A 13100-nucleotide genomic window follows, 5' to 3' on the forward strand; every position below is an offset into this window, starting at 1 on the left:
ATCTCTGGAAGCCCCATTGCGGATATCCGCACCAATCGCTAGAACGGGGTGCCTTTCCTCCTCACTGAACGACCTCAAAGAGGAGAACTTTGAAAGGAGCAGCATGCGGTTGGCTGTTTTCGTCATTCCAATAGACATTGAAAGGAGCAGCAGGGCGCATGGTCTGAGAGAGTCTGGAAGGGTCCCCTATGGCCCGGGTGGAAGGGTGCATTAGAGGAATCCTAGGAGGCTTTGGGAAGCATGCGCTGAGAGCAGAGAGAATTAGACTGCCTCCTGAAAGCCTGCCCTTTGAGAGACCGCCCTGAAAAAAAAGCTGGAGCTTACATGCCATTGGATGAAACAGGGCATGCCTCTTAACCAGCCAGCACGTGAGCAGAGCATCCTACAGGAAAGGGGACATGACAGAGGTGGACAGGGAAAAGGCCGCCGAATAGCCGCAGCGCACCAATGTGCCTACAGGACAAAGGGCATGCATGGAATGGTCCTGAGGCGGAGGGAACACACCCAGTATTAAAAGAGGCACCCTTTAAGCAACATATATAACCTCATGACCAAGCAGTGAAGAAGTGAGGGGTGGGGGATTAGGGCGGCTGGTAGACACGCTCACCTTTCGACGTTTATAGGTGCAAGCAGGATCACCTCTTCGGTAACCTATTACAACAGTAGGGTGACCAGCATTGCACCTGCGGAAGCAGAACAGATGCTTAGGCAGTGGAAGAAGCGCTGAGCAGAAAACCTGCTTGGTTTCCTAGCACCCTCAGGGAGTTGACTAGACAGAAAGTCCAGGCTGCAAACCACCCTGAAGCTGTAATAAAAAAGAAGAAATAAAAAAAATCTATAATAAAAAAAACTGCAGCAGACCCGAGAAGCAGGTTGTTTTTGCCTCCTACAGACACTAGTCAAAAACTGATTAGTCTAGTGTTCGTGGGTAGGGTTCACGTGTCTCTACCCGTAGGCTCTATTCACAACTGCACTAGCTTTTCGGTTATTCTATTCAGTCAGAGGAACAGAATAGCAGGGAAAAATAGAATGACTGAAACCAACAGTGCCCGATGGTACCCATTAACTTTCATGTTGTCCATCTTTTTTAGTGACAGAATAGAACTGCATGTTGTGCTATTGAGTCAGTGGAAAGCTACGGAATCTGTGGCGGGGGCTTATTGCATGAGTTTGTCCCGTCTAGTGCAAACCTCTTGAAAAAAGATTTCCCCCCTCTACCCACTTAAAGAGGCTCTGTCACCCGATTATAAGTGCCCTATCTCCTACATAATCCGATCAGCGCTGTAATGTAGATAACAGTGGTTTTTATTTTGAAAAACGATCATTTTTGAGCAAGTTATGAACAATTTTAGATTAATGCTAATTAGTTTCTTAATGCCCAATTGGGCGTTTTTTAACTTTTGACCAAGTGGGAGTTGTAAAGAGAAGTGTATGATGCTGACCAATCAGCGTCATACACTTCTCTCCATTCATGTCCATTTATATTCACTCTCAAGACACTTCAGTAACGTTAATGTGGGTATATGTGACAGCAAAGCGTGATCTCGCGAGATCACGCTGTGCTGTGAATACAAATGGACATGAACGGAGAGAAGTGTATGACGCTGATTGGTCAGCGTCATACACTCCTCTTTACAATGCCCACTTGGTCAAAAGTTAAAAAACGCCCAGTTGGGCATTAATAAACGAATTAGCATAAATCTAAAATTGTTCATAACTTGCTCAAAAATTATTGTTTTTCAAAATAAAAACCACTGTTATCTACATTACACCGCAGATAAGATTATGTAGGAGATAGGGCACTTATAATCTGGTGACAGAGCCTCTTTAACCAATTTTGCTCCATTCAATCCTACCTGGGCTATATTTGCCTATTTGGACCCGATACGTATCATTGTACCCCAGAAATCAGAAAACTATTACAAATAATTGCCGCACCAGAATCAAAGACAATTCTACAAACCTGGCCTTCCTGTTGAAAATGGAGTGGTTGGAGGCATCCCTCCAAAAGGAATGATACTTTGAACGATTCCTGCTAATATGCAAAAGATGATCAGAGACTGCTTTATACTGACCACTTGGTTCCTAGAGATGATACTGATAGGTGATCCTCCACTTGCACCCAAATAACTGATATCCATGGTATTCACCGCTGGACACGTGTCACTCACGCACCAAACTGATGGAATCCTCCACCCCTGCTCCTACATCTGTTTCCAACACTACTTGGGTAAAATAGTTGAACAATTGTGTTGAATTCTTATTTCATTTATTTTTTTAATCGCATTCTGATCTTTTGTTGACCCATCAACTTTATTTGCATACGTTTTAGAAAAAGCACCCGGCGCTGCCCGTATATATTGTGTCGGTCTGTCTGTTTGTATTTTTATTGGATTTGTTCCAAGGGTGCCCATGAGTCTAAGGGCTCGTCCACGCGGTCCGGAATTGCAGCAGGATACAGTAGCAGCATAGTGGATGAGATTTAACAAATCTCATCCCCATGCTGAATAAAATTTCCGAGCCGAAATTGACCTATGGTGCGTATTTTTCGGACCGCAGCATGTCAATTCCTGCTATGGAAAGTGTGCAGAATTGCTGCGTTTTTCAGAGATGTCTCCATCTCCTAACATTGGGAAAACCGCATTCATTTCCACAATATTTTCTGTTGTAAAAACTGCAGGTAATGGTGCATTTTTGCCACAGCGGCAAGCCTTTGACTTTCAACGGAATTGCTGCAGAAATTTTCTGCAGCAGTTCCATTGTGTGCGGACAAGCCCTAAAGACTCGTCACGAGCCTGTTGACTAACAACATTGGCAGTTTTATTACCAGTTGGCCATAGACCATGGTTGGATCATAATTGAAAACAGAATCATATATGAAAGACAACTAATTAGCACGCTGAACATGATGCGCTCGATCAGCTTGCTGACTGGCCTGGGTTTGGGCAAGAGTCTGCACTTCTGAGAGCCACCTGTCTGATCTGTCGCTGAGAAAACCAGTTTGCTGAGGAGTTGCAGCAGCTCAAGCAGCAGTATGACGCATTTGATCAGATTGCAGTTGGGCAAGAGGTATCTCTGCAGCTAGTAATGCAGTTTTCCTCCTGGCCATCAGTAATCTGATTGGTTGCTATGGGTAACCGCTCCCCTGTAGCTTCCCATCTGGGATTATCTTGTAAAGTGCACTACCTGTTACTGCCAGATAAAAACATCTTTACTATAAAAGCGAATGTCTGTATTCGCTTTTATAGTATTGGATCGTGATCATGTGATAATGGTTGTTAACAGAGAATGGCAAGGATTGGACCTTTACGAAAACCTTCCTGAGCACCTGATGTACCTATGTGCCAAATTTGGGTTCAAATAGTTCAGGTTTTTGAATGCCTATATAGGAAAGCAAACAGACATTCGCTATAACGGCTGATAACAGAGAACAACGGCAAGGTTGGGATCTTTACGAAAACGTTCCTGAACACCCGATGTACCTACATGTCAAATTTGGGGTCAAATAGTTCAGGTGTTTGGATGCCTATAGAGGACGACAAACAGAAATTCGCTATTATGGCTAATAAAGGCCCCCAAGTCTGCCTGTATTGTATGCCTGCTAGGTCATGTCAGAGGCATGGCCTAGCAGTTGCCTGTCCGTTTTACACAGACAGGCAGTAATACATTGCAATACAGAAGCATTGCAGTGTATTATAAATGTGATCGGAGGATCGCATAGTGCAGTCCCCTAGTGGGACTAGTAAAAAAGTTTAATAAAAAGTAAAAAACAAAAAATAAAATGGAAAACCCACTTTCTCCCCTTACAAACTGCTTTATTATTAAAAAACAAAATAAAGTAACAAAAAGTTACACATATTTGGGATCTCCGCATCCGTAACGACCCAAACGATAAAGTTATTACATCATTTAACCCGTACGGGGAACGTCATAAAAAATAAAATAAAAAACACTGCAAAAATTGCTGTTTTCTTTGAATACTGCCTTAAAAAATGTTTGATAAAAAGTGATCAAAAAGTTGCATCTACTCCAAAATGGTACCAATAAAAACCAAAAATGGTGGTATTAAAAATTACAACTTGTCCTGCAAAAAAACAAGACCTTATACAGCTATATCGACGCAAAAATAAAAAAGGTATAGCTCTTTGAATGTGACGATGGACCAACTACGTGCGTGTTAGGGTACATTTTCTTATTACTAGCCTAGACTTTCACATCTGAATTTACGCCATTATCTTGCACCATCTTGTTCCGTCACATGGTACTTGCTGTCGTTCCTCCTGATTGTTGATCCCTGGCTTATCCCTTGGTTACGTCTCAGTCTTCTCCTCTGGTTTGTTGCACCCTTATCCGCTCTCCTGGTATCGACCTCTGGCTTTGCTCTAGACATTCTAACAGCGCACCTGCCACCAATTGGTGACCTAGGAATCCAAACCAAGCCTTTTTGTGGTGGTGACAAATGGGGAGATTTATTAAACTGTGCACCAGTTTAACCAGCATCAAACCAATTGCGGGGCAAGGATCCACTTCTCTGGAGATTTATTAAAATGTGCACCAGTTTAACCAGCATCAAACCAATTGCGGGGCAAGGATCCACTTCTCTGGTGAGATTCATACCAATATATTTCAAGCTAGCGTATCCCATCTAGTGTACTGTGAGATAAACATCTCTAAATCACTTGATAAAATGTACCATTGAGTATCACCTTATTAACTGAAGAAAATACATTACAGCATATAAATAATATGACACATCATAATTGGTCTTTCATTATATCTAGCTTGTATCTGACAGAGCTGAGCTAATCCTCAAAAGATAAATGGCTGCAGTTCTGGACCTTTGTTCCCAAAAAATCCTGTTTAACGCATAACCTGTAACAATGTAAAATACAACTTACAAATTGGAATGCAATCACCAGAGTAGAATACATAATCTGGAAGTCTGCAAAAAGGCTGGAATTATGACAATTCTGCAATCAAGACATAATTACCTTTGTTCTATAAGCAGAATGTTTACATATGTTAGACCTTACCGTGGTACAAATTGCACATTACATAAGTCCATTTGAAAGGGGGAAAAAAGGTATGCGTCTCCTAAGTAATACGCATTTTTAAGATTTATATAAGTAAGTGCTTAACTCAGAAACTTATCTTTAACCACCAATACGCCTCTTCAACGAGCTGTCTTGTTGATTGGCACTCGTTTTCATGGCCCACGTCGGGCCATGTAAGACCAGCTCTAGAAACACATTTATGAAATCCAATTTCTATCTTTATTGCTGCTAGAACAAGAGATAACAGTACAAATTAGCACAACAAAGTTAATACCTTTTTGTCCAGGTATCAGGATTCAAACCTCGTTCAATAGCGGCATTTTCAGCTGGCAGTCCAAATGCATCCCAGCCCATTGGATTAATGACCTGAGAGACGAAAAAGGCAAAACAATAAAATAGGAATCCTGCTATTCCAATGTAGCATAACTGCAAGACAGTGGGCCTCATTTATCAAAATTGTCTAATAGAAAAACTTGTCCATAGTCACCAATCACAGTGCTGCTGTAATGGCAGGGGGTAGGGAGACGGACAAGTGAGCCCTAATCTACCCGCCACTCTGACCCTGCCTACTTGCAACGACCCGCCCTAGGCGACGGGGTACAACTGGGCGGCGGTCCCTGCGCTCAGTAAGTGCACGACAAACACGACAAACATACAAAGGAACACAAGCAAGGAAAAGGGGCCGTTGCCCACGGCAACACCGTGAGCAACCAGAGTGGTGAACGAGCCGAGTCAAGCCAGGAGTGTGCGAGGTACAAAATGAAAAGCAGAAGAGTAGTCGGTAAGCCAGGGTCTGTATGGAGCAGGATCAAAAATAGCAGGAGCTGTAGCTGGGCCAGGAAACCACAAGGAGGGAAACACAAGCAATAACAAGCACCGAGGGACAGGAAGTGCAGGCTTAAATAGACCGAGGGCGGGAGCTAGCTGAGTCTGGCCAGGTTACGATAGGCTCTCCCACTCCTAAGCCTGCCAGCCTGAATGGTGGAAGCAGGAGTCAGTCTCAGGGATGTATTCTCAGGTGCTGACTGATTAGTTCTGGGAGTTAACCCCGAAGCTGTGCCTGGCAGATCCTTTACAGCTGCTTTCACTTTTCCAGAGCAGGTTAAAAAAGAGAAACTTTCACCTCCCCATACATGTACAGCTGAGTGCAGTATGTAATGGGCAGGGCTGCACAAACCCTGGGGCACTTTAAATTTTTTTCCTACCCTCCTCCATTATTTAGAGATCGGTGCCGTTATATTTGGTGCCCGATATTTAAACTTGGGTGAAATGTTTTGGGTCGCCATCCACAAGCTTCTCAAAATAAGTTGCTGGAATTGTGGCCCATTCCTCCTGCCAGAATTAGTGCAACTGAGTCAGATTTGTAGGCCTCCTTGCTTGCACATGCTTTTTTAGTTCTCCCCAATACTGTTTTATGGGATTGAGGTCAGGGCTTTGTAATGGCCACTCCATTACCCCCACAACTATGGAAGTATGCTTGGGGTCAATGTCCATTTGGAAGACCTATTTGCACCCAAGCTTTAACTTCCTGGCTGATGTCTTGAGATGTTGCTCCAATATCTCCACATAGTTTCCCTCTCATAATGCCATCTATTTTGTGAAGGGCACCAGTCCATCCTGCAATAAAGCACCCCCACAACATGATGCTGCCACCTCCAAACTTCACTGTTAGGATGCTGTTCTTTGGCTTGCAAGCCTCCCCCTTTTTCCTCCATACATTACGAAGTCATTATGGCCAAAGAGTTCCATTTTTATTTAATCTGACCAGAGGACATTTTTTTGTCCCCAGTGCAGTTGCAAACTGTAACCTAGCTTATTTATGGTGGTTTTGGAGTAGTGGCTTCTTGCTTGCTGAGCGGCCTTTCATGTCATGTCGATATAGGACACGTTTTACTGTTGATAAAGAAACTTTTGTACCCGTTTCCTCCAGCACCTTCACAAGGTCATTTTCTGTTGTTCTTGGATTGATTTGTATTTTTCGCAAAAACAAAGAATATTCATCTCTAGGAGACAGAACGCGTCTCCTTCCTGAATGGTATGATGGCTGCGTGTTCCCATGATGTTTAAACTTCCATATTATCGGTTGAACAGATGAACGTGGTACCTTTAGGTGTTTGGAAATTGATTTCTTTTGATTTTCCCATGATGTCAAGCACAAAGGTGAGAAGGCCTTGAAGGTAGGACTTAAAATACTGTTACAGGTACACCGCCAATTAACTCAAATGTAGTCAATTATCCTATCAGAAGCTTCTAAAGCCATGACATCAGTTTCCGGAATTTTCCAAGCTGTTTAACCGTACAGTCAAGTTGGTGAATGTAAACTTCTGAGCCACTGGGAATATGATTAAAGAAATGAAAGCTGGAATAAGTCATTGTCTCTAGTATTATTCTTGAAATGTAGTAGTGATCCTAACTGACCTAAGAGAGGGAATGTGTACTAGGATTAAATGTCAGGAAATTTAAAAAACTGCGTTTTGATGAATGTGACGAACTGTATGTTTTTGTTTTTCCCTGTTGTTCTCAAAACAGCTTATAATTAGTAATAATGGCCAGGGCTGGCACTCAAGTACCAAAGAAACCTCCCCTTGTGATGCTGGTATCGCAGTTGATTACAGCATCACAAAAGTTAAAGGGAGAGGATCTGCGTTTTCTGTTGCCGTCTCCCTCCGCAATCACAGCACCAATAATGTACAGAATCAGGCACTAAGCACAAACTTCCAGCATTGTACATTTATGGCATGTGGCGCCAAGGAAATGTAAATGTATTTATTGGCCATTATAATCTCTGAAGTTTTAGCAGCAATTGTAATCTTTGGTGTCCCAGCAGATGCTGTAATCCATAATAGTAAAGAGTGTGTTACAGTGGAAGGGCAAATCTTTTCCCCCGGGTGAAGGAAAGTCTAGCTACGACTGCAAAACTGACACGTTAGCTGAAGAAAGCAGGAAATGTCATCCTATTGTGTATGTGCTTCAGCAGCCGGTATGACTACTGGAGTATTTCGATATCTACAGTAATATATAAAAAATAAAAATGTATAATAAAAATCTGACTTAAAAGATATATAATTTTCTAACGATACATTTCCTTTCAGAAAGCCCTGATAGATCAATGACCCTCCATTAAGATTTTGTTGTACTCTTTAGAAACCTCAGAAGCAACACTACAAAAACTCAGAAAAATAAGTCAACGGCAGGTCAAGACTGAGCAATTCCCTGTTTGTTTCCACTCAATACTGGCCCTGGAACTAAGAAACAATACACAAGCTGAGTAAAATAGACATAAGGTTTACTATACCATTAAATATATTTCCATCATGAAAAAATTATGTTCAAGGCAATCAATGCTGAATTGCCTTGTCTATGCCATTTCTGTGAAAACACTGGAGTTACTTCACCCGATCCTCCATGCCAAGACAGCTTGACATTTTTCCATTTAGCCAGTAAGCCCACATTTTCTATTAGAGCTACGTTCTCAAATAATTTCTGAAGTGACCAGCATATGAACTATGGAGGGACCCAACATTTTCCTGCAGCTAAATGTATGGCTGGCCAGACCTTCCCCTCGGTGAGAACAACCGATGGTCGGAGGTTTATGAAGCCGGGCCGTCATCAATAGAACAAAGGGATGTCATGTCGAGAACCCCCTTTAATATCATAATGTACCGTAAGTGTAATTATATGGTATAACCCACATCAACAAGTCGTCAGATTTCCTTAGTGTAATCCTTAGTGCTAAAAGCTGCTATGAGTTTCAGAACATAATTTCTCCATAGTGCTCAATGTGCATTTTCCTTTCTTATAAAATGCAATCTATTTGTTGCATATAAATAGGAAATACTATAGAGCTTTGGCTAAAAACAATAATATTACCCATAGATTAACAAGGGAGCAATAATAATAACATAGCAACACAATGTATTTTCTGAGCATAATAGAGCAATATCTTTGAAAACACTTGTTCATATACAGCAAGAAATAGTATAATTAAATTTTTTATTATTTTTTAAGGATAGCAATATAATAGTAAGCATAATCAACTATTTTTTCCAGCCCAACTCCACACAGAACTTTAAAGGGAAACTGTCACCAAACTGTCACCAGCATTTCACCTATTGAACTCTCCTCACCTCTCGCTGGCCGCTGCTGTCAAAAGTTCACTGCCATTATCCCCTTTTCTAAACTCCTCCTTCAACCGTAAATAACGGTCTGCAAACATTTTGCGCCTTTTATGGTAATAATCCGTCACTCTCGTCCATTGTTCTTCTTATGTCCGCCCACCGCCGAAAACTGGACCACCATGAAAACCGAAATCTCGTCTGAGGTAGCACGCATACGCCCGTCATGTATAATCCGACACCATTCCCTGCTTCGTCCGGGCCTCAAATCTAGTTACTGCGCATGCGCCGCTATGGTGTCCTGTTGTGCGCATGCACCAGTACAGGACATCGTTGCGAAAGCGTGGGATATTGCGTGTGCTGGGGGGTGGCGAAGAGCTGTCAATCAAAAGTAAGGAGGCGGGGTAAACTCTGAAAGGCTTGCGGAATGTAGATATAACTCTTTTCAACCGAAGATATGACTCTTTTATGCTCATTAGCATACGGTGTGGGACACTAAAAAATTGAATACTTAAGGTACGGAGCCAACTTAGAAGATAATTATAGGTTACATAGAAATGATTTTTCATCCACTTCCACCAGGTATTGCTGGCTTAATAGATGAAATGCTGGTTACAAATTCCCTTTAAAAGTGTATTACAACAAATGACATTTATGGAATATCATTAGGGATATAGTCTGGGGCATTTTCAAATGTGCACGCTGAATGTCAGCCCTGAACACGATGTGAACAGAGCTTACACTGTTAAATTCCCTTCTCAATGATGATATAATATAAAAACTCCACTGTGATTGCTTTGCAATTCTGGCATCTGTGAGTCCAGTCATGATACATTTGAAAAGGGCAGGTGATACCATGGCTTCTGCACTCACAAATCTAGTTTGGGGATGCCAGATGCCAGTTGAGCTTCCTTGCAGATAAAATATAATGAGTATATTCAACAAAACTAGATTAGTGAAATCTGATCATATAAAAAAAAGAATGGTTTGTATATGTGTTTTATAAATCAGATAAACTGCATGAATCTACTTTATTAAAAACATTAATTTGGATTTATTTTGTAGCTACAGCTTTCAGGATACTATATTTGCATTCAACAAGTTCCTTGTAGCACGGATAGACTGGTCAAGGGACCTATGATCAATTTGATTGAATATGGTGATCCAAATCGGGGTCAAGGACCCCTTGAAGCTGGGTTGAGAAAGAAAGTGCTGGAGGCGTGTATGAATCTATGCCTCAATAGTTCTTTATATGAGAGAAAACATTGGTTCTCCATAATGGGGTACACAACTCATAAATGATTAATTAGCAAATTTTTAGCTCCTTAGTAATTAGAATGGGTAACTCTGTTTGTGCCAGTGCTTAAAGAGGCTCTGTCACCAGATGATCAAATCCCTATCTCCTATTGAATGTGATCGGCGCTGCAATGTAGATAACAGCAAAGTTTTTAGTTTTTTTTAAAAACGAAAATTTTTGCCCACGTTATGAGCAATTTTATATTTATGCAAATTAGCTTTTCAATGGACAACTGGGCGTGTTTTCTCGTTTTACCAACTGGGCGTTGTGAATAGAAGTGTATGACGCTGACAAATCAGCATCATACACTTCTCATCGTTCCCATCCGGCTTCTTTCACTGCAGACACACAGCGTGACGTCACCCACAGGTCCTTCAACCTTGTCATCGGACAAAGAAGATACATCGGCTCTAGGCGTCCAAAAGGTTAATATGCTCGTCTCTAGGGAGTTTGCTATGCTTACCTGCACATGGTGATGATGCTGCAGATTCAACTGTACCCTCTGTCGCCTGGAGCTGATGTGTCTTCTCTCTTCTGATGCCAAGGTTGAAGGACCTGTGGGTGACGTCACGCTGTGTGTCTGCAGTGAAAGAAGCTGGGTGGGAACGATGAGGTCACCCACAGGTCCTTCAACCTTGGCGTCGGAAGAGAGAAGACACATCAGCTCCAGGCGACAGAGGGTACAGTTGAATCTGCAGCATCATCACCATGTGCAGGTAAGCATAGCAAACTCCCTAGAGATGAGAATATTAACCTTTTGGACGCCTGGAGCCGATGTATCTTCTTTGTCCGACGACAAGGTTGAAGGACCTGTGGGTGACGTCAAGCTGTGTGTCTGCAGTGAAAGAAGCTGGGTGGGAACGATGAGAAGTGTATGATGCTGATTTGTCAGCGTCATACACTTCTATTCACAACGCCCAGTTGGTAAAAACACAACACACGCCCAGTTGGTAAAACGAGAAAACACGCCCAGTTGTCCATTGAAAAGCTCATTTTCATAAATATAAAATTGCTCATAACTTGGGCAAAAATGATTGTTTTTAAAAAAACAAACAACTTTGCTGTTATCTACATTGCAGCGCCGATCACATTCAATAGGAGATAGGGATTTGATAATCTGGTGATAGAGCCTCTTTAACCCCTTCCCGACATGCGCCGTACATGTACGGCGCTGTCAGGAGGTGCTTCCCGCAAAGCGCCGTACATGTACGGCGCAGTGATTGTGCGGGCTCAGAAGCAGAGCCGGCACCATCACCGCGGGGTGACAGCTGTATTATACAGCTGGCACCCTCCTGTAACTGCCAGGACCGGAGCTACTCTCCGATCCGGCAGATTAACCCCTCAGATGCTGCGCTCAATACCGGCAACCCAGTGATGCAATCGCTGGGTTGCTGTGGCAATCGGACGCCAGAAAATGGCGTCCGAGTCTGCCTTGTACGGGAGCCGATGAGGACCCGCCTGCGGCGTGTCCTCATAGGCTTGCTGTCAGTGAACATTTGACAGCGCTAATACACTGCACTTCGTATGTAGTGCAGTGTATTAGAGTAGCGATCGGGGCATCAGGCCCTCATGTCCCCTAGTGGGACAAGTCAGAAAAGTAAAAAAAAGTTAATAAAAATGTGGTAAAACAATAAAAACACACGCATTTCAAATAAAAATAAAGCTAAACTGACTTTTTTCCCATAGTAAGTCTTTTATTATGGGAAAAACCGTAAAAATTAAAAAAAATATACATAATTGGTATCGCCGCGTCCTTAACGACCCAAACCACAAAACTATTATGTAACTTATCCCGCACGGTGAACGCCGTAAAAAAAAAAACATGAAAAACTACGCCAGAATCTTTGTTTTTAGGTCACATCTCCTTCCAAAAAATGCTATAAAAAGTGATCAAAAAGTCACATTTACTCCAAAATAGTACTAATAAAAACGACAATCCGTCCCGAGAAAAATAATCCCTGACACCGCTTTGTGCACGCAAAAATAATAAAGTTATGGGTCTTAGAATATGGCGACACAGAAATAAAATGATTTTATAAAAAAAGTGATTTTATTGTGCAAAAGCCGCAATACATAAAAAAAACGATATAAATTTGGTATCGCCGTAATCGTATCGACCCGCAGAATAAAGCTAACATGTAATTTAGGGCGCACTGTGGATGCCGATAAAAAAAAACAAAAAACGATTCCAGAATTGCTTGTTTTTGGTAATTTCCTTTACCAAAAAATTAAATAAAAAGTGATCAAAAAGTCGTATGTGTTCTAAAATGGTACCAATAAAATCTACAGCCCGTCTCGCAAAAAACAAGCCCACCCACCACTCAATCAACTGAAAAACAAAAAAGTTACGGCACTAGTAATGCGGTGATGAAAAACATCTCAATGCGCAGGCCGGAGGGGAACATTCCTTCAGTTACAGGGCCCTAGTATTTAGGAACTAGGAAAGGGAAGGGACATAGCACATCCGCTGGAAGTGAGGGTGCCCTATTATACCAGCGCAAAACTTTCCCAGCAATATTTCCCAAACTACGAAGGAGAAAAAGTCCCCAAAAGGTGCAGAGCGTTACAGAAGGGGGATAAGAAAGAAAACCGTTTATCAGTGTGACACCGGCCTGTGCATAACGGATCGCTTCA

At 42.1% G+C, this 13100-nt stretch overlaps 1 protein-coding gene across 2 annotated transcripts in view; it reads right to left on the reverse strand.

Moving 5' to 3' along the window:
- The window catches only part of LARS2 (leucyl-tRNA synthetase 2, mitochondrial), a 243775-nt gene that overhangs the window by 174467 nt on the left and 56208 nt on the right, over positions 1-13100 (reverse strand). For both annotated transcript variants that reach the window (XM_075828588.1, XM_075828589.1), the window contains exon 4: positions 5329-5420. In XM_075828588.1, the coding sequence (XP_075684703.1) occupies positions 5329-5420 (92 nt within the window). The remainder of the gene's footprint in view (positions 1-5328; positions 5421-13100) is intronic.

This window comes from Rhinoderma darwinii, chromosome 5 (genome assembly GCF_050947455.1).
Source record: "Rhinoderma darwinii isolate aRhiDar2 chromosome 5, aRhiDar2.hap1, whole genome shotgun sequence".
In the NCBI taxonomy this organism is placed as follows: domain Eukaryota; kingdom Metazoa; phylum Chordata; class Amphibia; order Anura; family Rhinodermatidae; genus Rhinoderma; species Rhinoderma darwinii.